The sequence below is a fragment of the Pezoporus flaviventris genome, unplaced genomic scaffold (genome assembly GCF_033815535.1).
Source record: "Pezoporus flaviventris isolate CSIRO_AGI_PZ_B2104156 unplaced genomic scaffold, CSIRO_AGI_Pfla_v1 ptg000083l, whole genome shotgun sequence".
Classification (NCBI taxonomy): domain Eukaryota; kingdom Metazoa; phylum Chordata; class Aves; order Psittaciformes; family Psittacidae; genus Pezoporus; species Pezoporus flaviventris.
The window spans coordinates 11184074-11205424 of NW_026892631.1; the positions used below are offsets into that span (position 1 = coordinate 11184074).

At 44.5% G+C, this 21351-nt stretch overlaps 1 protein-coding gene across 1 annotated transcript in view; it reads left to right on the top strand.

Moving 5' to 3' along the window:
• The first annotated feature begins 544 nt into the window (after positions 1-544).
• The window catches only part of EPAS1 (endothelial PAS domain protein 1), a 76421-nt gene continuing 55614 nt past the window's right edge, over positions 545-21351 (top strand). Inside the window, exon 1 of the mRNA XM_061475308.1 lies at positions 545-919. Coding sequence (XP_061331292.1) covers positions 894-919 — 26 coding nt within the window. The 5' untranslated portion in view covers positions 545-893. The remainder of the gene's footprint in view (positions 920-21351) is intronic.

The following is a 21351-nucleotide window of genomic DNA, read 5'->3' on the forward strand; positions in this document are numbered from 1 at the left end:
CTCTTAAAAGCGCAGAGTTGAAATACGAGGTGTGACATCGAAAACGAAGGTGGAAAACCAGGCGGAGGAAGGAAGTCCCATCGGGGAGGCAGCAGCGCAGCCCCTGCGCTCCTTCGCACATCCCTCCTCCGCCGCCCTGCACACCGGCTTCGCTCCGGCGCGGCCGGTACTGCGGATGCCGCTAGCGCTTGGAGTGACCGGGGTGGCTCAGCGGGGCGGCATCCCCTTTCCCCGGGCGGAGCTCCGCACCGCGGCCGCCTCCGCCCGAGCAGCTCCGCGGGCGCGCTGCAGGTGCCGCGGTGCTCCTGCCGCTGAGCCGCGCCAAAGGCTTGTGGGGGGGTGAAAGTACAGAAAGTTGTCAAACGGCCAAAACCGGGACAATTCAACCCAAAGCGGTGACGGCGGACACCGCGTCCCGCTGTCCCTGCAGGCCGCTGCCGGTGGGGCAGCAGCGGCCCAGCTGCCCCCCGCCGGGCAGGCCGGGGGCGGGGAGGCCGGGGCGCGGCGGCGGCGCCCGGCTGCCCCCATTGGCGGTGGCGGCGGGGCCGGGCCGGGCCCGGGCCGGGGCGGAGGGGGCCGGGCCTGCCCCCGCGGCCGGCGGCGGCCCGAGGTTTAAAGTGAGAACTTTCCGCTGGCGGTGCCGAGCCGCACAGCCGCCGCCGCGCTCTCCTGCCCCGCAGCAGCCGCGGCCGCCGCCTCCCCCGGGCGGGCCGTACAATCCTCGGCAGTGTCCTGAGACTGTACGCCCGCCTCGGGGGCGACCCGGCCGAACCGGATCGCCGACCCCCGACCGACCGCTCGCTCGCCGCCGCCCGCGGAGCCCCCGAGTCCCGCGGGCAGGTGCTGAGCCCGCCCCGGCCCGAGAGGCGGCGCAGGAGTCGGCAGCCGCCGCGATGACAGCTGACAAGGAGAAGAAAAGGTGAGGGGCCGCCGGCGAGGCTCCGGTCTGCTCGGGCCGCTTCGTGCCCTTCCTCCTCCTCCGCCGGCTCCCCCCGAGGCAGGGCCGTCCTGTTCGGGGCTTTGCGAGGGCTCGGAGCCTTTGCGCGGACCGGCGGCAAGAGTTCGCCCAGCCCGGGCTGGGGCTGGCGGGTAGAGGAGAAGGGGAGCAGCGCCCAGCCCGGTCCTTAGGGCCGCCTGCGCTTCCCTGTCGGGCGCAGAGCGGAGCCCGAGGGAGCGGCGCCGGGGCTAGCAGCGCCCTGCGAGGAAGCGGCCGCGGGTCCCGGCTGTGCCCGGTGGGCGGCGGGCAGGTGCGGGTCCGCTGCGCTGCGGGGTGGCTTTGGTGCACGGTGTGGCAGGGCTTAGCCGCCTGGTATCGGTTAGGACCCAGTTGTTAGGAAAGCATCCTTCCCTTGAGGACGGGGGTTTGACGGGTAGCACCCTTAGCAAAACGCGTTTCGGGGTTAAAACCTTATGGATGTAACTGCCCGCCTGGTAAACCCGTGCTGATTGCTATAAAACCGACACACTGGGACAGATCCTCTCTCCAGCCCAAGAAGCTGGATGTCGCATCAGATGTGCGGCTCGCGGAGTTCCTCAAGTGCCGGCGAGCTTTCCTAGACGGCTGGCAGCTCGGGAGCGCAGGGCGCTGCGCCGTGCCAAGGCCTGCCGCCTGGCCGGGATGTAGCGCTGGGCATTGCCATGGGTGCCATAAGGAACCTTCCGAAGGCAGGAGAAGTGACTCGCTAGTTTTCTATCGCTGTCTCAGTGCGTTTTCCTGTTGGTTCTTGCGATTGAACGTCGAAATAGAACTGAAGGATCCCTAACGCAGAAGTTACAGGTGGAGATTAAGAAGTCTCCAGTCGTGGCTTCAAGCCTGTAAGCAATTCCTGGGGATGAGCAAGGGCACTGACACGGTGGAGGCTTAGCAAGCGAATAAAGGTCCACCAAGTCTCATAACAGGGTGTTTGTTGGGTCTGTTTTATACAGCAGGCACTCACAAGGCTGGATCTATTATTGGCTCAGGTTGCCGGTCTAACTGCAGATTGTGTTTGTAAACGATGTGATTTACAGACTAAGAATTTTATCTTGTTATTTGTCGTGTGCTTTCCAGTTGATGGTGCACTAAACTTTAAACACTGTGTTTTGGTTTGTATAATAGCCCCTTTTTTCATTGAGTCACCCTATGACAATGTAATGGGGGAAATGTTACAGTATAAACCATGCATTTTCTATGTAGTCCCCTCAGTTTATCAAACGCTAATGTGTTAAGGTTAAATAATTGCCTCAAGTATATTTTGTTCTAGGCATTAATCTTCTGTGCAGGCTATAGAATAGGGGTATGGTTTGTGTCCTCTTGTGTTGAGCAAGGGAGTAAAAAATTATAGCACAGTATAATGTAGTTATGAAAATGTTTTATAGGAATGAGAAGAACGAAATGGTGTGCATGTTGAAAATACACTGCGTTTGTTATTCAGCCTTTTTTAATGAGGTGCTCTTAATCTCTTCACTTTTAACCTCTTACTTTCAAGCACTGTGAGGGGTTGGTTGAGCGCTGTCTAATCTTGCAGGACAGCATGCTGGAGTGCTTTGTGGAAATGCTCTTCTGTTACGACAGAGAAACTTCACCGGGCTGGTTTGAACACTAATCCCGACCCTGTCACTGATTTTACATCAATCTCGTGACAGTCTTGTGATGGTGTTCCACTGACCGTTTGCTACCTCTTTCAGGAGCAGGGGAATGGTTATCTGGCTCTTGGGATTGTTGTGTAAATTAATGTTTGTGGAAGAACTGGGGGAGAAGCAGAGACGGGATTTAAGATAGCGTGCTTGTGTCTCCCTGTCTGTGAGCATATGTACGTCCCGAATGGGCACCTACCCGGTGTAGCCTGGTGAAGCAGGGTTATTTATTTATGGGTTTTTAGATTTTCCAGTACTATTACGAATAGATTTATTGCCTTGAGTTCACCAGTTGTTGTATTATTTGCTTGATCTTTATCCAGATACGCAGCTAGGAAATCTAACCTGACTCACTAATAGCATTTATAAATCAATTTCGAGGAGAAAAGGTGGTGGGGGTAATCTGGTTTACCAGCTTTCCAGGCAGATCTGGAACATATGTTTGGAGGAGCAGTTCTTTTACTGTTAAACAGATGCACTGTGGAAGTTAATATTTGATTCTTTTAATGGTCCATTTAAGTTGAGGAGCATCCTCAGCTTCTCATTTGAAGCTCTGTCAATAGAAAAGAGCAGTTGCTTTCTTTGGAACAAATGTTTATAGCACTTTTAATAGGCTATTTTCCCACATTTCAAGTCAGTGCAAGACACTGACCTGCGATTAACATGGTGGTTATTTTAACTTTAAAAAAAAATCATTATCTGCACAGTCTTAGATACAAAGTCTGATGTTTCTTAGAGTGCTAATAAATAGAAACTGCGAAAAGGAGGAGTAAAAGGGTAAAACACACTAGCAAAATAGTAAAAGCTAAGGAAACGGCATCTGTGGTTAATGTGCAGTACAACAGCTAGTAGATAGGTCCCAATTGGGGCAGTTTTGTGGAATACCTTGGTGTGGTTTTGCATTATTTAGTCATCATGTGTTTTTGAGGTATTTGAGGGACGTAGTTATTTTGTTAGGAATGGATAGTGTGTCAAATGGACTGTTCTGGGTGGAGAAACGGTATGAGTTTGAGAAGTCTGAAACCAGGCTCAGGACAAATTGGGTTACCACTGAATATGATTTATTGTTTGGCTTCACCTTTTCAGTTGTGTTCGAAGATTTGTATGCTTGCTGCCCAGTTGTATGAAAAGCCAGATCTGCAGCTCAGGCAGGTTCTGTGCTAGTCCCCGTATAATTATACCAGGTTTGACCCCAATGGTGTGATGTTATATGGGCCTGTTTAACTTCTGGTCCAGATAGTAAACAAATGGGAATCCCGCCAGTTATTGGCTAGCTAAATGACTGCTTTCAGTTACCCTTTCACTCTGGGCTTTATTAGATGTTGTGCCCCTCTGAGCAGACACTTTGTGCCTCAGTTTCCACTGACCTCTACTTCAGGAGAGGGATCTGCCAAGCTGAGGTCACTCTTGGCAGCTACTCCTCAGGATGAGGAGGCAGTCCTGATGGCACCGCTTTCCAGAGCTCAGGTAGTCAATTGCTCTCTCTTAATGGGTGTAATTTGGGTACCAGGAAATGCAAGCGTTTGGATGTGCCAAGGTGTTGAACTGCAGATTGCAGGAAACTTACTACAGGTCTCAGTTTTGTTCTACCTAGTGACATGTAAAGAATGTCACTGTTGCCAGGTGTACTATCTTGCTCTGCAACAGTGGTGAATTACATGACCTTGTCCCTCCACTTGCCAATGTATCTTGTTCCTAATATTCTTGGAAGCCTTGCTTTATGTACTTCAAACCGCAGAGCTTTGAATACTTTCCTTTGTGGACTATTGCAGAGGTTATTTGACTTCATAGAAAAATTGATCGAGTGTTGTTACTGCTGAGCATCTCCCCGCACACAGCCCACATGTTCAATTTAATCCTATTTGCCTCTATGTTAACATCTGCCCTTACAATTTTTCTTATTTGGGGTTGACAAAAGGAAATGTAATCTCCTGAATTCAGGTTGAAATTGATTGGTTAGCACACTTCTGTGATACGGTAACATCAAGCAGCTTGGACTTGCGTTTCAGCACCAAAAATGCAGGTGCTTCATAGCTTGCTGGTCTTCGTGGATGACTCTGGTCACTTCTTCCAGTCATACTTTGGTTTTGCCCCTTCTGGGTTCTGCACTCAGTGCCCATTCTGTAGTTCTACAGATGTGGAAATGGCTTGTGTAGTTAGGCTGCATGAGTACCTTGATATTTCCCTTTGACTGCAATGGCACGTAGCAGAGGTTGGGCTGAGCTCTGATTTGGTGTCCTGGCCTGCTTGGGACAGCTTGACTTCCATCTCTCAGCTGCTGTGGTTTCACCTCTGCAGAGGCAAAGCATTTGAGCTTAATTTGAGCAGCGTGCAATGCAAATGCTTTTTGTGTGTACCATCCTCCCAAACTTACCTGAGCTGCTGAGGATTTGTGCTTTGCAGGGATGCTGCAAGGGCTGGCTTGGCTCTGCTTTGTTTAGCACTTAGATTTTTAACCTGCTCTTGGACTTACGCCCCTTAGTATGCAGCACTTTTCTGTGTCATGTCCTTTTCACTTCTGATGTTGATCATCTCCTGTCATATTTACCCTGAGGTTCATTGGGAATATCTTGCATATCGGAGCTACTCTGCAAATAGGAGGTTTGGGATTAAGCTCCTAATTTAGGAGAGGCATCACAAGTGTCAGAAATGGATATCTCTGCCTTCCTATAGCATTGTTTGTTATGGTGGATTCATAAACATTAAGTATGTTTGTTTTCAGGTTCCAAGTTAAGAGCTGCTGTTAGCTGTGGTAGAGGCAGAACTCTTTGAGTCTTGAACCTTTTTCCATTATTTTCAAATGGGATAGCCTTGTTAAAACTGAGAATGAGGATAAACATTAGAATAAGGGAATGAGCAATACAAAGGCAGGTTTTATTTACAAATAATAAATATATATAGAATGGTTTTAGTCCTCTAAAGCTATTTGTGAAATGCTTTTCTTTTAACTACTCCAATATTGAGAATGTCTTGTATACCCTAGTAATTATGAATAGCTTGACTCCTATGTGCTGGCACAAGGTTGACAGAACCCTTCTCTGAAACTAAGGGGAAGAGCAAGTGTGGTTATAGTGCAGCTGGTGGGATTTTCTCTCATGTATCGTTCTTGTGCTCCATTTGCTTAAAAGGTAATACAATGATGTAGTTATGTGCTGAGGATAAAATCTGGACTTCTTGTATAAGAAAAAAGTAATTGTTTTCTTGAATTTACAAGGCTACTTTTAATGGATAATCTTTCTAAAGTATGTAAAAATGGGAAACAGTCTTTTACTGTGCTCTTGGAAAGTAGATTAATGGAGTAGGCCAATTGGCCAAAGTAACTCTTATTTAATTATGCTATTTACTTCTTGAACTCAAATCTATTTCTGATTTTGGTTTTTTGCTCTGTGACTTTCTTTAGGTCTAGAAAATTCAGCTGAAACAAAATCTGCTGTAATAAGTTCTGATATAAATGGGCATCTTTAGGTCTTAAAACAGTTAGGTTTGTAATTTAAGTTACTTGACTCTTATTACAAAGAGCTTGGAGTTGGATAATGTATCCACTGTGCTTCTCTGTCAACTGCATTGCATGACACAACAAATGGTCAATATTCCATTCTATAGAAACTCATCAGATGTCTTACCCGGCAAGAAGCAAAGCAGTTTTAGTTGAGTTTTTATGTCTGAGCTTCAGTCAAAGAGGTGCCCTGGTCTTGACCCTTCCTCTGTGTGCTAATATATGGAATCAGCAGTTTTCTTGGATTAGGGGAATGTTTAGGGTGTTGCCTCCAAAAAGGTTGTCTGAAAAATTCTGGAACTTTACAATTGCTTTATGTTAGCCTGTGGGTGTGCGGTTAATACTGGCTTATTGCAGCTTTATGGACAAGTCCTGTGCATCTGGGCAGGAGGGAAAACCACTTTCTTACTTTGTTTCTGCTCTCAAGTGGGGGAAAAAACCAAGATATAATACAGCTGCATAGCTTCTTTTATTCCTAATACAAAGACATTAAACCATCCCCCAAGTTACAAACGCTTCTTCGTTCTGCTGTGTGTATATTCATACAGTGATCTGCCTTCAAGCAAACATCAAGTGTCGTATGTTTTAATCTTATGTGGAGTATCTGTAGAACCAAACTGACAGTTTTCCAAAAGCATCTCAACAACTCATTGGTGTTTCCAGCAGCATACAGGAGAACTCAACACACCTCTGAAAGGGTGTCTTGCCTGCGCCTGACTTACCCCTCCAGACCCTACTTCTTGAGGTCGGTCCCTAAATCCCATCTGTGACCTACATGAATGAAAACCCAAGGCTATAATGATTCTAATGGGCTGTAAAGCAGGATTGGGGTGAAGAGACAACAGGGGTTTGGCCATTTATGGGATTTGGCTGGGATTTGTTTGTTTTTTTTTTTTGTTGGTTGGTTTGGTTTTTTACTATATCATCAGTAAGCTTAAGAGGTATTGCCCAACTCTGATATTATCTCACAGCTACTATTAAGTGTCCTCAGCTATTTTTAATCCCAACTAGTTGTTGTGGTGATTAGGTCACCATTTACTCTATAAACACACTGCTGATTTAACAGTGCACCAAGATGAAGGTGAGGTTCTGAGAATGATGATTCCCCCCTGAGTATATGCTTCTGTCCTACAGATCTGTAAAATGAAGACTGTATTTATTAAATAGGTGGTGGACAAGATGCTTTTTCTTACTGATCTGGGCTGGTGTCAAACCTGCCTCAAGTTTTTCTGAATTTAAATAAAGACTTCCTGCTGTGTGCCCTTAAGCTGGCCTGGGTATTAGCCCTTTCCTGCTGCAGGGAGGGTGGTATATATGACCAACATATGTATATTATATATCTCTATATTATATATATAATCATATGCTGTTTCTCACCTTCCATGCTGCTATGCCCACAACCTGTTTAACATCTTAGCTGTCCTCTTCTTTTCTACCTGGGGGCTGTCCCTGGAAGCTGAGGCCATCGTGATGGGGGACGTGGTGTGATGGTGCATGCCTGGCTTAGGGTCCTGTGCTCTAGAGGGTCAGTCTTTTATTGTTTTCCTACAGAAAAGCCGTGAGTGCCAAGTCTTACAGTGCACACTGCTGCCTGCCTCAGCTGTTTTGGTTTTTACTCCAAGAATCACTCATTGCCTTTTGCTTTTGCCTCCTTCCCTGCAACCCCAGCAGAACAGGAGGCTGGAGCACTTTATATTTGGGTATGAAATACTGTGTTCCTTCTGCTACTTTTACAAATAACGTTTTGGTGCCAGAGGAGTGAGAGCAATCTGCCCCTCTCATTTTGTTTCGGGAAATTGTCTTATCTAAGGAGAGGCTAAAATTAGAAGGGATATGGGGAGGGTTGTGTGTGTTGGGTTTTTGGTTGGTTGTTTCGTTATGTTTTTAAACTGAGCAACTCTTCTAGCGCATGAATCATGTGGGTGGAACTTATGGCACTTGATAGCAAGCAGCCTGTCTGAAGGTATATGTGAAATAAGATTGCCAGGATCATTTAGAAACTATTTGGAACTACTGAAATGTGAACTTAATCTATTGTAAATATTTGTTACTCATTATCTAATATACGAAAATACATTTGGTTAGAGTTAGGCAAATGAAGGGAAGATACAAGGTGCCGGTTTCGAAGAATGAGTTAATGAGGAGTGGAAGAGCTGCAGATGCAGTTGATAGAACGAGTGTTTTCTGTAAAAATAAGTATTTTATTGGAAAAGAATCCTTCCAGAGCACCAGTGAAACGCAAACCGGTGTTAGACCAAAGTGAAGGGATGGGGTTGAGAAATGGTAAAAACGTTTGGAGGTTGCTGAAACACTTGGATTCCTGTGTTGCCCATTGTTAATCTAAACCAGGATGGTTTTCCTTTGAATGAGACTTGAGTAATCTTTAGTCTCTTTTTAATTTAAAGATTTATTTTTTTTTTCCTCTGGTGTTTGACTCAGTGAGTGATTTGGTTTCCCCCAGATCTTTTTTGTTTTCCCAAAAGCTATGAGACACATACATGAATCTGGTTTGGTGGCTTGACCTCGATCAAGTTCCTGTCTTCCTTTCGGGGGAGACTCTTATACATTTATCTGCTAAACCAAAATATTAGGCATTTCTTTCACATTACTCGTGAAACCCTCATCACTGAAGGCCTTGAACTGAGAACAGTCCCAGTCTTTCATGAAATGGAATTGCTTAAACAAGTTACCAGGTCTGCTGAAAGTATTTCGTTGTCTTTGGATTGGTTAGGGCAGGAAGTGTGATTTGGCAACAACAAAGGTCTCCTCTAGTTCTGGTTATATGAACAGCTTTTAAAAGACCATAGTATAACTGAAAGCATAGCAGTAAAGACCCTCCCTACCCCTGGTCCACATCACTGGCCTCTGATAGGATGAACAAAGTCAAAATGTAGGAGAGATGAGAACAGCCTGTTGCAGACTTTCTTACTTGGTTGTTCTCAAAGGACTGATAGTTTCAGAGTCATGTTCCTGAAAACCTGCCTACGTATGGTGAGAGATAGAAATGTTTGCCTTTCCCAGGAAAGCCATTGCTTTAAGTAACAGGAGATAATATATCGTGAAATATAGTGATCCCAAGTAATACCCACCTTTGGCATAGTGCATGCGTTTTCCTTAGGTAGTCGGCTTCCGATTCCTTTAGTATGTGTTGTTTAATACAGAGTAGGTGATTTGCTGAATGACTGAAGAAGTCAGTGCAATGGTCTGAATAAGCTGCATACAACCTAAAAAATGTTCCCTATTGCTCTTTTCTTAAAAGGGAAAGCTGTTGCTAATTTATAGCATCAAGAGGCCTTCCTAACTTTCCTAAATCTTTGCATGGGAAAAGGCCATTAAGAGCTGAAAATTTTGGTGCAAGTTGTTTAATAGTGTTCAGATGTTACTGCATAATGTTTTCCTTTAAGATACACACGTGTGCCTGTAAGAGAAATATTTGTTTAGTAAGCTGAAGGAAGTATGAAGTGGGATGGTTATTACACAGTTCTTATAAAGGTGGTAGAAGTAAGCTTTAAAGAACATCCCTTGTATTTTGTTTTAGCCATTAGCATATCTAAGGTCTTTACTGCAATAAAAAGGTACTTCAACTCTTGGTATCGCAGTTGTGGTTCGCACTTGCATTTGTATGATAAACTACAAAGCAACCCCATTCAGTCATTTGGTTTGGGACATTCTTGTGGCTGGTGCTGGTCTTTGAGCCCTGTCCATTGATTCACAATTGTATCACCCTCTCTGCCGGTAAATTCTTGGTGTTATTGGGTACTTCAAAGATCTTTTGTGACGTTAACACAAGATCCCCCACCCCTCTGCATTTCTACATTTGTAAATATGGAATGTTGCTAGGAGGTTGCTAAACTTTAAGCTGTCATGCGATTTGTATCCAAAATTTGTTGCCAGTACCAGAGTGTCTTCTGAGATTGGATGTGTTGCTGCCTGGTTAGATTTTTTGTATGCTATTATGATGAAGTAACATACTCACCAGCTGATGGCAATGACAGTATCTTCAGATTCTTAGGTAATAATGGAGAGCATTGACTTAAAGCTGATACAAAGCTTGCTTGGAACAAAAATGGTTTTTGAATGAGCTATGGAATGGCAGGATCATGCATGCGTGTGTGTAAAGAAATTCAACATTAAGTGGCTTTATCATGCCACTACTCCTTAGGCAGTATTTTGCTGGGATATAAACCCAGTGACTGATTATAGCTGTTCCCCATGCCAGGATTTTTTCTAAGGATTCAATTGTCTCCAGTGTGTCTTATAAACTGGGAGGGAAGATAGGAAATTAGTGGAAATGCTTCTGCTGTTTTTCCTGTAGAGCTTTTGCCAGGTGATCCCTTCAGAGAACTGGGCAAATGTGGCTTTTCCAGAAGGAGGCAGCCTTTGGGAAGGATGGGCTTTTAGGAATGGCCTCCACAAGTTGCACTCACCAGGAGGGAAGGGCTGTCTTTGGAGGGATTTGATTACCATTAGCTCTAGCTGTCCCTGGGTTTTCCCATCTCTCCTTAAAGGGAGCCTCTGTCAAAAAGGAAATAATATGACAAATGTAGCTTTGGATTTACATCTTCCAGTGTATCCTCATATTCACCTGAGTGACCCATTTCTCATCGTCCTTTGAGCTAATGCATGAAGATTGGGGAATATAGGAAGCTGGAATTTGACGACTTTTGTACTTGAAATGGGTGACCTTTGCTTGCACAAGAGGAAACCAATAGCCCATCTAGCCAAGGATGATGAGGCCTGATCTCAGCAAAATAGCATGGCTTACATTTACAAGGAAAGCTAGACATTTTTCAAGCTTAAGTTGTCTTCACACTGCTACTGGGTTTTACATAACAGCAAAGCCATATTTATGTTCCCAATGATTCACAAAAGAGCACTATCCTATTCGCTTAGGCTTGTGCTGGCTTGAAAATGAGATAGAAGCAAGATTTTCTTGAGGGAAGCTTACTGCTGGTGTTTCGTAACACCCATTATTTCCCATTTAAGAAAAACAAACCCCCCAACCCCACTTTTGTTTGTTAACCACACGGCTGGCCCCAACCAAAGCATCTTTGGCATGGGGACCCACGCCGAAGCATGGTGAAGCTGAATAAAATCATAACTTGGATTCTGTCTCTTGAGCTTGTTCATTGCTCTCAGTAGAGCTGGCTGGTGAACAGCTTCAGCAAGTGATTCTGGCCTCTGCAGTTGCTTTTCCCATTGCCTTTACTCTCCACACCCTCTCCGAAAGCCCTTCTCACTCAGCCCCGGATCTTTGTCCTGCTTGGGATGGGGTGCGCTGGGTTGGTAACGTGGGCTAGACGGGGTGGCTGATCTCTTGTCATTACCCTCGCTCCCCAGTCTGGAAAACTGGGATGGTAATATATCCTTCCTTCCACCCTTTGTGTGTCTTATTTATTTAGACTGTAAACTTTTTAAAGTAGGGACTTTCTATGCTTGAAACAATGCTGTAGCGATGTTGGCGAGAAGCTTGTATGATAAACCTAACTTGAAAAATGCTTGAACAGAGGGTTGTCAAGTGGAAGGAGTCTGGTTATCTCTTGCTCTTCTTACATCACTGGTTAATGGCTTTCTTTACTGTACCACTTCATGTTAGCCCTTGGTTTGTAGCTTACACACATGGGTGACCTTGCTTCACCACTGAATTTGGCCCTCCTGTCATGTAAGATCCATGTGCAGTTTGGACACCCCGAGCAACTGAGAAATGGGATGGTGGTGGCAGGGGATTGGCAATGCCCTGAAAGTGTCAGAGAGATCATAAAATGCAGTGTTCTGTCAGATGTCATCACAAAGCAGGCAGGTGAGCAGCCAATTGGGCAATAACAAAGAAAAGGAGGGTTTGACCATGGCGCCAAAACCAGTCTTTTCCGCAGATAGGGAGTTCATTAGGGCTCCAGTTGGCAATCATTTGCTCTCAGTCGCTTTAAACTGAGCGCTGTAAGAAAGGAAAGCAGTACTGAATTACAGGGTTAATTTGACATGGGTTTAGCAAGCTCCTTCACATAGACCACATAGACTGAAACCTGTGCATCTTCATTTGCATTAAGGCTTCTCCCATATACAGGTGGCAGGGCAGGCCTGAAGAGGGAGCAGGCACGTTCTTCTGCATGAAGAAAAGATATTGAGAGAAGCCTAACCATTTATGCAGGCTATAAAAGCCTAACATTTTTTACTGGCAGCTTTGCATACTGTATACACAGGCCCTAAGAAGATAGTGTGAGAAGCCATGTTATCTGTATAGCACCGTGCCTTTCCCTTTGCCTGCCACATCTTAGGACAACATTCCCCACCCCCCCAAACCTAAACGCTACCGTAAACACAGAGAAACTAAATTCCAGCCCCTCCAAATGCAAGCATGAAGCAGCAAACAACAGTGACCAGCACTGCTGCTTTCTGACTGCTTCCGTTTAGATTTATTTTAAAGGAAGCATATGACCACAAATGTTGCTTATTTTAAGCACCACAAAAAGTGCCTTTTCAGTGCTCTTCCAGCCTGGTGAATAAAATGAGCAGGGAGCAAAGTCTGCACTGCAGGTCACCATGAGGATTTCAGGTGCAGTGATTGGCATCTAAAGATAGAGCTGAAAGAAGAAGGGTACCTGGTGCCTGACCTGTTAAAACCTTCAAGAAGAAATCGTGTCAATATGAAGTCATTATAGAACATTCCTTCAGAGGGAGTTGATGTGATGAACACAGTACACACATAAGGTTATATGTTGGATTGTGTTTTGAGTAGGTTACAGCTGTGAATGTGCCTACAGAATCACTTGTACATTGAGCTATGTGCTCGTGTTGGTTGGGTTTCTTATTTTCTATTTGTACCTTATTTAGATTAAGTGCTTTGGCTTTTGTGCCAAAGTAACTCCAGCTCTGGAATCTTTCAAGTCTAATAATGTATTTAGACCTTTTATCATGTTGGGGTTCAGTTGTCAACTGTGTGTAATGTGAACTTTTATCCCTCTTAGAAGGGAATTTTGTAATCATTCTACTTGGGTTCTACTGCTGTTAGCTGATAGATTAAGCAAATGAAATGATCCAACAGTAAGGCATAAGGAAAGCAAAGTAAGCATCTGTTCTTATGCTATTACTTGTATAGGGAGTCAGTTCTGATTAACAGAGTTCTAAGAAGGAAATATTTGGTGGGTGAATCTATTTCCATACACTCTGTTTTGAAAGCGTTTAGTTTGCTTGCATATCAGGAGTTGTTGTAGGGCATATAGTGAAACTGTGGAATATGGAACTACTGTACCGAAGGAAAATAAAGATAAATGTCTCAACCTAGAGATGCACTAGCTGTTGAGAGTCAGAACATCCCCTTTCACCCCAGAGAAAGTAAATGCTTTATGGCTTGTGATGGTATATTATGGTTTTCTGTAGCTGAATGTGAATTGCATACAGGAAGTTTGGAGCAGGATTTTGGCTGGGTGAAATACTGAGAAATGCAGTCATCAAAAGAAATCTTAATACAAGATTTATTTTTTGTAGAAGGTGAGACAGTGATTTCAAGAACTATCCTCCTCTAGCTTATTTTCCTAAGGAATCAAGACTTACACTGTTACACTGCGTTTCTGTCTCCATTCCTGACAGAGCTGTAAGGATCTCAAGGATATTAGATGCCTGGGAATAGGGGTTCAGAAGCAGCATTGCAAGAGCTTCAGGGAAAGGCTGTAGCACAAGTGCATCCACCTGTAGAGTCCAGGGACTTCCTATGGCTGAAGTAGTCACAGGGACAGTAACTCCAGCCAGGTCCATGCTTGCAGCTCGCTGTGCCACAGGTACCAGGGTCCAGCAGGAGTCTGCAGAGCCTGGAGAAATGCAGTTTGGGTAGCACCCTTGTTTGAATAACAACTCCTTGTTTTTATAGCATTGTTCAGTAGTTAACCCATGTGGCATTTTCAATACTCATCGTGAGATATTTGGTAAAAATAAATACAGATAAAATGGTTTTCCTTACTCTGGGCATTTCTGAGTGTTACAGTGTGTTTAGACCTTACTGGTTTTGGATGAAGAAACTGCTATGCAATTATGATAATACTAATGCTTGATATTGTGAGGTGTATTAGACTGGCCACATTAAGATCACCAGTAGGTGATCTCTGGCTCTAAGAAGTGCATCTGGACTTCTTTGTGGGAGATAGACATTGCTGTCTTCAAATGGAGAAACAGCTGCACTTCTGAACAGCTGTAACTCTGGATCCAGCTGTAGAAAGGTCTATTTTGGTTGGAGAGGTCCAACCGTGTGTGTGTTTGGTGTTGCTTGTCAGGTTCATGATTAATTTTGGGCATGGTCGTACCAGTGGTAACAATGAAGGCATTGTCACCATTAACTTTTTCACTTTCCTGTGTTGCCGTGGTACTTGTTGAATTATTTTTGCAAAAGCAGTAGGTTATGGGAACCTTTATGTGTGCAAACCGTGGGGCAGACGGGAATCTCTTGTTTCGAATTTGTTGTTCCCGTAAATGATGGTATTGATGAAAACTTGATTTATTGGTGCTGATAGTCGGCATCTACTGGAGATCTATTATAATTCTCAGAATCACTTCCCCCAGTTCAAGGCAGTACTGCTGTTTGGTTTTTGTTTGTATCGTGTATTTGCTGGAAGGAGAGCACTATTGTGTGTGTTTTGAGGGCGATTACAAACATAAAATAGATTCTCCTGAGAACGCTTTGTCTACGCTCATCACAATTGGTAATTGTTTTATGTTGTGTAAGACTTTGCATGCTGCACTTCTTATTTGGCTGCGTCTGTGTGAACCTCAAAATGGATTCCCACCTCCAACCTTTTGTCATCAATGTTTTAAAGGAGAATGAATCCTAGAACAAAGCGTGAAACTTGTCTGAACTCATGTATCACCAGATAATGAATTTTTGCCATATTGAGGCCCATTTTTTCAGCCATTTTGGAAACAAAGTTGGCTGCAACTTAACAGATGCCTTCTCCATGTAGAACCTGGATGAGGTAGTTCTCAAAAACGAGGAAAAAAAAAACCCAACCCCCCAAATAAAAACCCAACATCCAAACCAATTATTTTCCGCATGTAAGCGGATTAAAATAGTGTATTTGTATGAGAAGTGGGTGTCATCTTTTTGTGCCAAGTCCACTTGCCGTGGTCATTCCAGAATGCCAAGGGAAAAGGAATCCATAACCCTCGCATATCTTATTAGCAGAGTGCCTTGAGGTAGAGATGGGCAAGACGCGTGGAAAAAATGAGGCTTCTGCCAAGTACTTTCTTTGTAGGTCACTCATTGTAGTTGAAATTACAGGGAGCACAAGAGCAAGCGGTCTATTAGCAAAGCCATGCAAACAAACCATTCGCCACTTCTAACAAACGCTGGACCAAAAATACGCCTCGCGTTTTAAAAATAAGCCAAGACTTGGCGAAAAATAAGACCCCAGGTTTATCTGCATTTCATCAGGTACATGGCGTCCTGGAGCCTAGCCCACTGGCAGAAGCATGGGGAGTGTTATCCTTTGCAGCACTGGGAATGTTCTCCGCTGAATTTGGCGCCAAGGACCGAGCTTTGCTTGTTAGCTGAAGTTCACACAGACTCCTTGCCAGGCCTGCCCAGAATGCTGTCTCCTCTGACTTCCTGTGCTCTTGCATAATATTTCCTTGCCGGTTGTGTAACCGTGGCTTGCTCTGGTCACTGCCCGGTTTGAAGGGTTGACTTCTTAAAAGGCCAGTCCTGCAAACGTGTGGCTGAGCCATGCGGGAGGCGGGAGGCGTCCCGGTGGTGACGCTGATGGAAGCGCCCTTCCAACGGGGAAGCCGCTGGCGACAGAGGGGGGTGTGGATGGAGATGCCAAAATGTCTGAAGGCAATAAAGTTGCCTGCCGCAGCCCCGTGACCAGATAAGCGAGCGGCACGGCTTCAGATCGACTGTGCTTTTGTAATACACCACTGTTGCCCTGAGGTTAAAACTTAAACAGGGGAAGTTTAGATTGGATATAAGGAGGAAATTCTTTCCTGTTAGGGTGGTGAGGCACTGGAATGGGTTGCCCAGGGAGGTTTGTGAATGCTCCATCCCTGGCAGTGTTCAAGGCCAGGGTGGACGAAGCCTTGGGTGGCATGGTTTAGTGTGAGGTGTCCCTGCCCTTGGCAGGGGGGGTTGGAACTTGATGATCTTAAGGTCCTTTCCAACCCTAACGATTCTATTTCTGTAACAAATATAGGTGTTAATTGGTGTGTGTGTGAGCACCATGGGCTCTGTATCAATGAAAGAGCGTGTTTTCAGAGCACTATGAAGTTCTCATTACTGCTAGTAGTCACTCAGTTAAAAGTCCTTACATTTGCCTTAAAAACATGCTCCAGGTGCCTGGAGTACTGATTACAGCAAGTTAAGGCATTTAAGAAAATAGTGGTTTCTTTCTGCTGGTTTTAATGCTTTCATGCAAGTTGTTTCTGCAGTTATCTACCGTTAAAATGCACATCAATTTTGTGTTACTGTTGAAGCAAGTGTATGTGTCGAAGTTTACCATTGATTAGCCTGTATTATTTATATATATATATTTTGAAAGTGAATTTCATAGCAGTTTGTGCCATCTAACTGCATTTACACTGATTGTTTTTCAAGTATTTGTGTTTGCCCATGTACTTATACATGGAGCACTGCGCATAACCCAGAGCTTTGTCAGTAACTCATTTTCGGAAAGATGCTTGTCTACCATGACACTTTCTAGGACCATGTTTTAAATTCGGTTTTCGAGCTGTTACTCTTGTTCTTTGGCAACCCTGGTCCTGGCATGGCTTTGAAAAGCAGAAGAGTAGGGATTACAAATAGTCGCTTCTGTATGTTTGTAAACTTTACTCTGTAGACTGTCCTGGTTTGTGTGTTAGAGTTCTCCGATCCTGTATGCTCTTCCAGTTAAATGCTACTTATCTGCTGTGAAGAAACAGAAGAATCACTTTAAAGGAAAAGCATTAGCATTGAGTTAGTCATCAGTTGTGCGAGATTTATGTGTAAATCATCTCATGCCATAATCTCTTCCATGAATCCAGGTTTCCCGTTGTCATAGAAACTTTGACATCAAAAAAGTTCACGCTGCCTACACATGACTTCTTGCAACAGTGCATTGTTAATTAATCTGATTAATTCAACGGAAAGTACACTTTTACTGGTTAATGTGTGTTATGAGGCAGGTTTTCTGGCCATTTAAAAGTGGTTTATTACCTTGTGTTCCTCAGATCAACATTTTAATGACTGCAGTCTAGCTAATATAGTGTTTGGAAAATTGTCAAAGTTATATAGTGGCGGTACTACTGACACCTAGCAAACCATTTTATAGTACTGTGAATACCGGAGCTTCTGGGGGGCAGGCAGTAAATATACTGCATTTTGACAGATTCAAAGCCAGAGTTCCTCGTATGGCTTGACCACTCAGCTCTAGCAACACAGATGCCAAATAAACCAGGTTCACCTCCACACGTTTTTGCCAGTGATGGAGAAGCCACTTTATGTGCCAGTATCAAGCTTGCTTCTCACTGATGGGTTTGAAGTCTTGGATAAGCCATACAAATATGAATTGCGTGGTAGAAATAGTGGTGCTAGGATGGGCCTAACATGAAGCAAAAAGTGTGAGAATTACCAAAGGTGTTGGGCTGAGCATTGCTTAGCCAGCTAGAGAGCACAGTTCGCAGTCATAGAAGAGGGATTTCCTCACTAAATGGAAGCAGACATAAATGTTGAGACCCAGCATTCTGTTTCTTTTTAAAAGTCTTTGTCTGTCCCGTGTAAATAATCAGTGAGCAGTTTTAACAGATTTCAGACAAAAATGTGTTGCCTTATAAAGACAGGGAGCTGGGAGTTTACAATTTACTCAGCACATAGAATAACGAGGTTGAGAAACTCTTGTTCAGAATAGATAGGATGGGTCTCAGTATGGGTATCGGCTGTGGTAGAGGCACACATGCTCTCTGAATCCAAAGGTAGCAAGCGCTGAAGAGGTCCACAGTCACATACATGGGCATGTTCTTCTTGCTCTTCTTTTACTTTAGTTAGGAATGTGAAAATAGGCCTTGCAGAAGGGTTAGGGGTTTAATCCTCAGCTGCACAGGGAGGCACATCCCCACTGCATTCAGTGGGGTTTTGTCTGAATTAAGCAGCTTGGGATTATGCACTTGTGTACATGTCTAAATACAAACCTCGGTCAAGTAAACAAGCGTGTAGCTGTATGCAGTAATCTGCTTTCCAAGCTGCAGAACACCCTGTGTAGCTTGCGTGGCTGAGTACAAGGCCACGTCTCGAGCTCTGTTTGAGCTCCTGGTAAGGCCACTGATTGCCGGTCCACATGCGTCTCGCTGCAGGAGGAGAGCGATAGATATCTCGGAGGGGTACAGCAGCCTCCGTCACTCGGCTTGTGGTGGGGTGAGATACCGCCGGCCTTTGAAGGACGTGTTAAGGCAGATACATGCTTTCAAAATGCCTGTGCTCCCAGATAAAGGCAGAAGGGAGCAGCTTGCCTAACGCTGGATGTTTTCAGCCCGACATACCTGCCCCTTCCTGATGCTGAAGAACTTCTCTCTGTTTCTCAGGCTGAACTTTTACAGGAGCAAGAATAAACCTCTTATCTGAGGAAGAGACTGTGTAAAGGCCAACTAGAGCCACCAGAAATAGGGTTATGCTTACAGTGCCAAAGAGCGTTTTTCATGAGCTGCATTCTGGAGCTGACATTGAGCAACATCTGTAAGTGTCTTGTGTAGGGGGGAATGGGACATACACCTGCCTTTACTTAGATACTCCTCATACAGCTATCACAGTTGAGAGTGCTGATATTTGTTTTATTTTGTTTTCTTCTTATAATGTGAAGTTGTTCAATGAAACTTGCCCAGAGGCTGTAGCCTGGCAGGAGGGAAAGCCAGACTGGTGATGTCGCCACAAAACGTGCCACGTCTCATGCAATATTGTGACTTGTGTGCTATAATTAGGGAGCTGTGCACATGAGGCAGTGCTAGAGGTGTGTAATAACTACTTTATTGTATGCTATAAAACCCAGTCTTGCTGAATACTGAGGACCTCAGGAGTTTTGGAACAGCTTCTCCTACTGTCTGAAGTAGTAATCCAGCATGTTTAGCTTCTTAGAGGGTAGGTCTAATAACAGTTAGTACATTTGTATAAGTATGCTTAAAAAGCTTAAATGGATGTGGTTTGAAAAAGTGAAATGAAAGAGCTGTAAAATTAACATTAAACCCCAGCATATGCTATGGTGAGGAAGTGTAGTCTTAGCCGTGCTACAAAAAATAGAGATCTGAAAAGCTCTCTGGCTGTCAGATATACCAGACCAGGCAGAAGTGGGTATTAAATGTTACTGTTGCTTATGGTGTGTTGGGTTTTGTTTGCATTTTTCAAAGCGTTAGGGAATTATGGGGTTTGTGTGCTTAAAAATGGTGACATTTCCAAAAGCTCCCTTTTCATATGAAGCAGAGGATGAGAGGGATGCTTTCCTTTTGCTGGTGCTAGTGCTCCTGCAAGCTTGGTGAGCTTGTCTTTTGGGTGGAGGTGGTGTATGCAGCACCAGTGCTGCCTGGAGGCTGGGGAGGGACAAGGGGGCTCTGCCCTTTTTTTCAGAGCTCTGCTCACCAGCATTAATTTCTCCTGAGGAGGCTGCTGTAGGTTGCCTGCTACATGGAAGGGCTGGCAGGACAGGTCTGTGAGCTGTGAAGGAAGCTGACGAGCGGTTTCAGCTCTGAGTGTCCTGCTGGCCTACCTCAGCATGTATTTTCAAAGGGGTTTGAGTATATGCTTGACTTCAGTCATCAAAAGCAGCTGTAGCCACCAGAACAGACTAGGGGATTGCAGAGATAAGATGCTAGCCATGGCTAGCGTCAGTTCCTGATCACCTGGAGCATCAGTAGGTTGCAGACTTACAGCCCTGGAAGGCAGAGAGAACAGCATTTAGAGCTCTTTGGAAGTCTTGGGGATTGAATAGCAATCACAAGCAAACAGATTTTTGCAAGGATGTTGGGGAGCCTCTTGTTAATTCTTGCAGTAATGATTGAACTGTTTTCTTATTGCTTAAAAATTGGTGCTCTCATTTGTTTGTCACTGTTCAATCAGTGAATGAAATATGTTGTAACAAATTGCAGCATAGGGAAATAGTCTATTTCAGGCAACATATGAATACTGGAAACACAGGCAAAATGAAAGGTGAAGGTTAATGATTTAATAACAAGGTCCTGGGACTGTGCAGTGTATATAGAAGGCAGCAATTTGCATTTGCTTCCTGTAGGGTGACTTTACTGAAGAACTGAGGGCATTTAGCATATGCCGATGCTGAGACTCTTCTATACATCTGTTGTTATTTGGAAAGTGCAAAATCTGTGCTAGGGACTTGCAAGATGCTACAGGAGGAGGGAGGCCCTGGCAGACTGGAGAGCACTGGTGTAGGCAGAGTGTGATGAGGAGAGGAGATGCTTATAGGCACTCCATAAAGCTGGGTGAGGTACAGAGTGGTTAATGAGGGCAAATAAGCTCTGTTTGGGAAAGGGGTGTTTATGTGCTACATAGAATTGCATATACAGCAAACAGCCTTAAATATGTTTTGCGGTTACCACTACCTATATACAAAGCAAAACCATAATTACAACGCAGTTCTTACTTCTGAAACATCATCGTGTGCCAAACAAGTTGTGGATATTTGTAAGGGCACAGTAATGTCAAAGATCTCCCGAGTGCAAAGAGGATAGGTTTACGGGCACCAGCTATGTTCACAAATCCAGCTGAAGCTGAATTCTCATTCGCATCATATTGTGAAGACTTTGACCTTCAGGTGTTTGACGATGGCTTCTGCAGCACCTGCATGCCCACAGCAGATGTCGCGGGTGGCAGGTGGCTGGAGGTGGGGCAGCTGGTGGAGCAAGAGACTTGCTCTTCCCTGATCCTAGTAGGGCTGTGCAGTATGTGCAACAGCATCATTAATGCCCCTTTGTTCTTCCCCAATGCTGTATCAATAGCTGGGGGCAGAAAAGTCTCAATTTAAGGAATTTTTTAAGAGTTTGCTGCTGATGACAATGTCTCAGTAGTTTCTTTGCCTTTTTGACCATGCTGGTGGCTCTTTCTGCAGCAATCTGCAGTATGTTGGCTCCTTTATTTTTATTTTTAAGCATTTCCAGAAGTTTAAGGAAAAGGTTTTTTCTCGTATATTTGTATTTTTATTTTATTGGCCAATTTGAGACAGTTTTAGAAGAGAGAATCGGAATGTCAGTTGGAAACACGATTTCCTAGACAGCTCAGGACACTT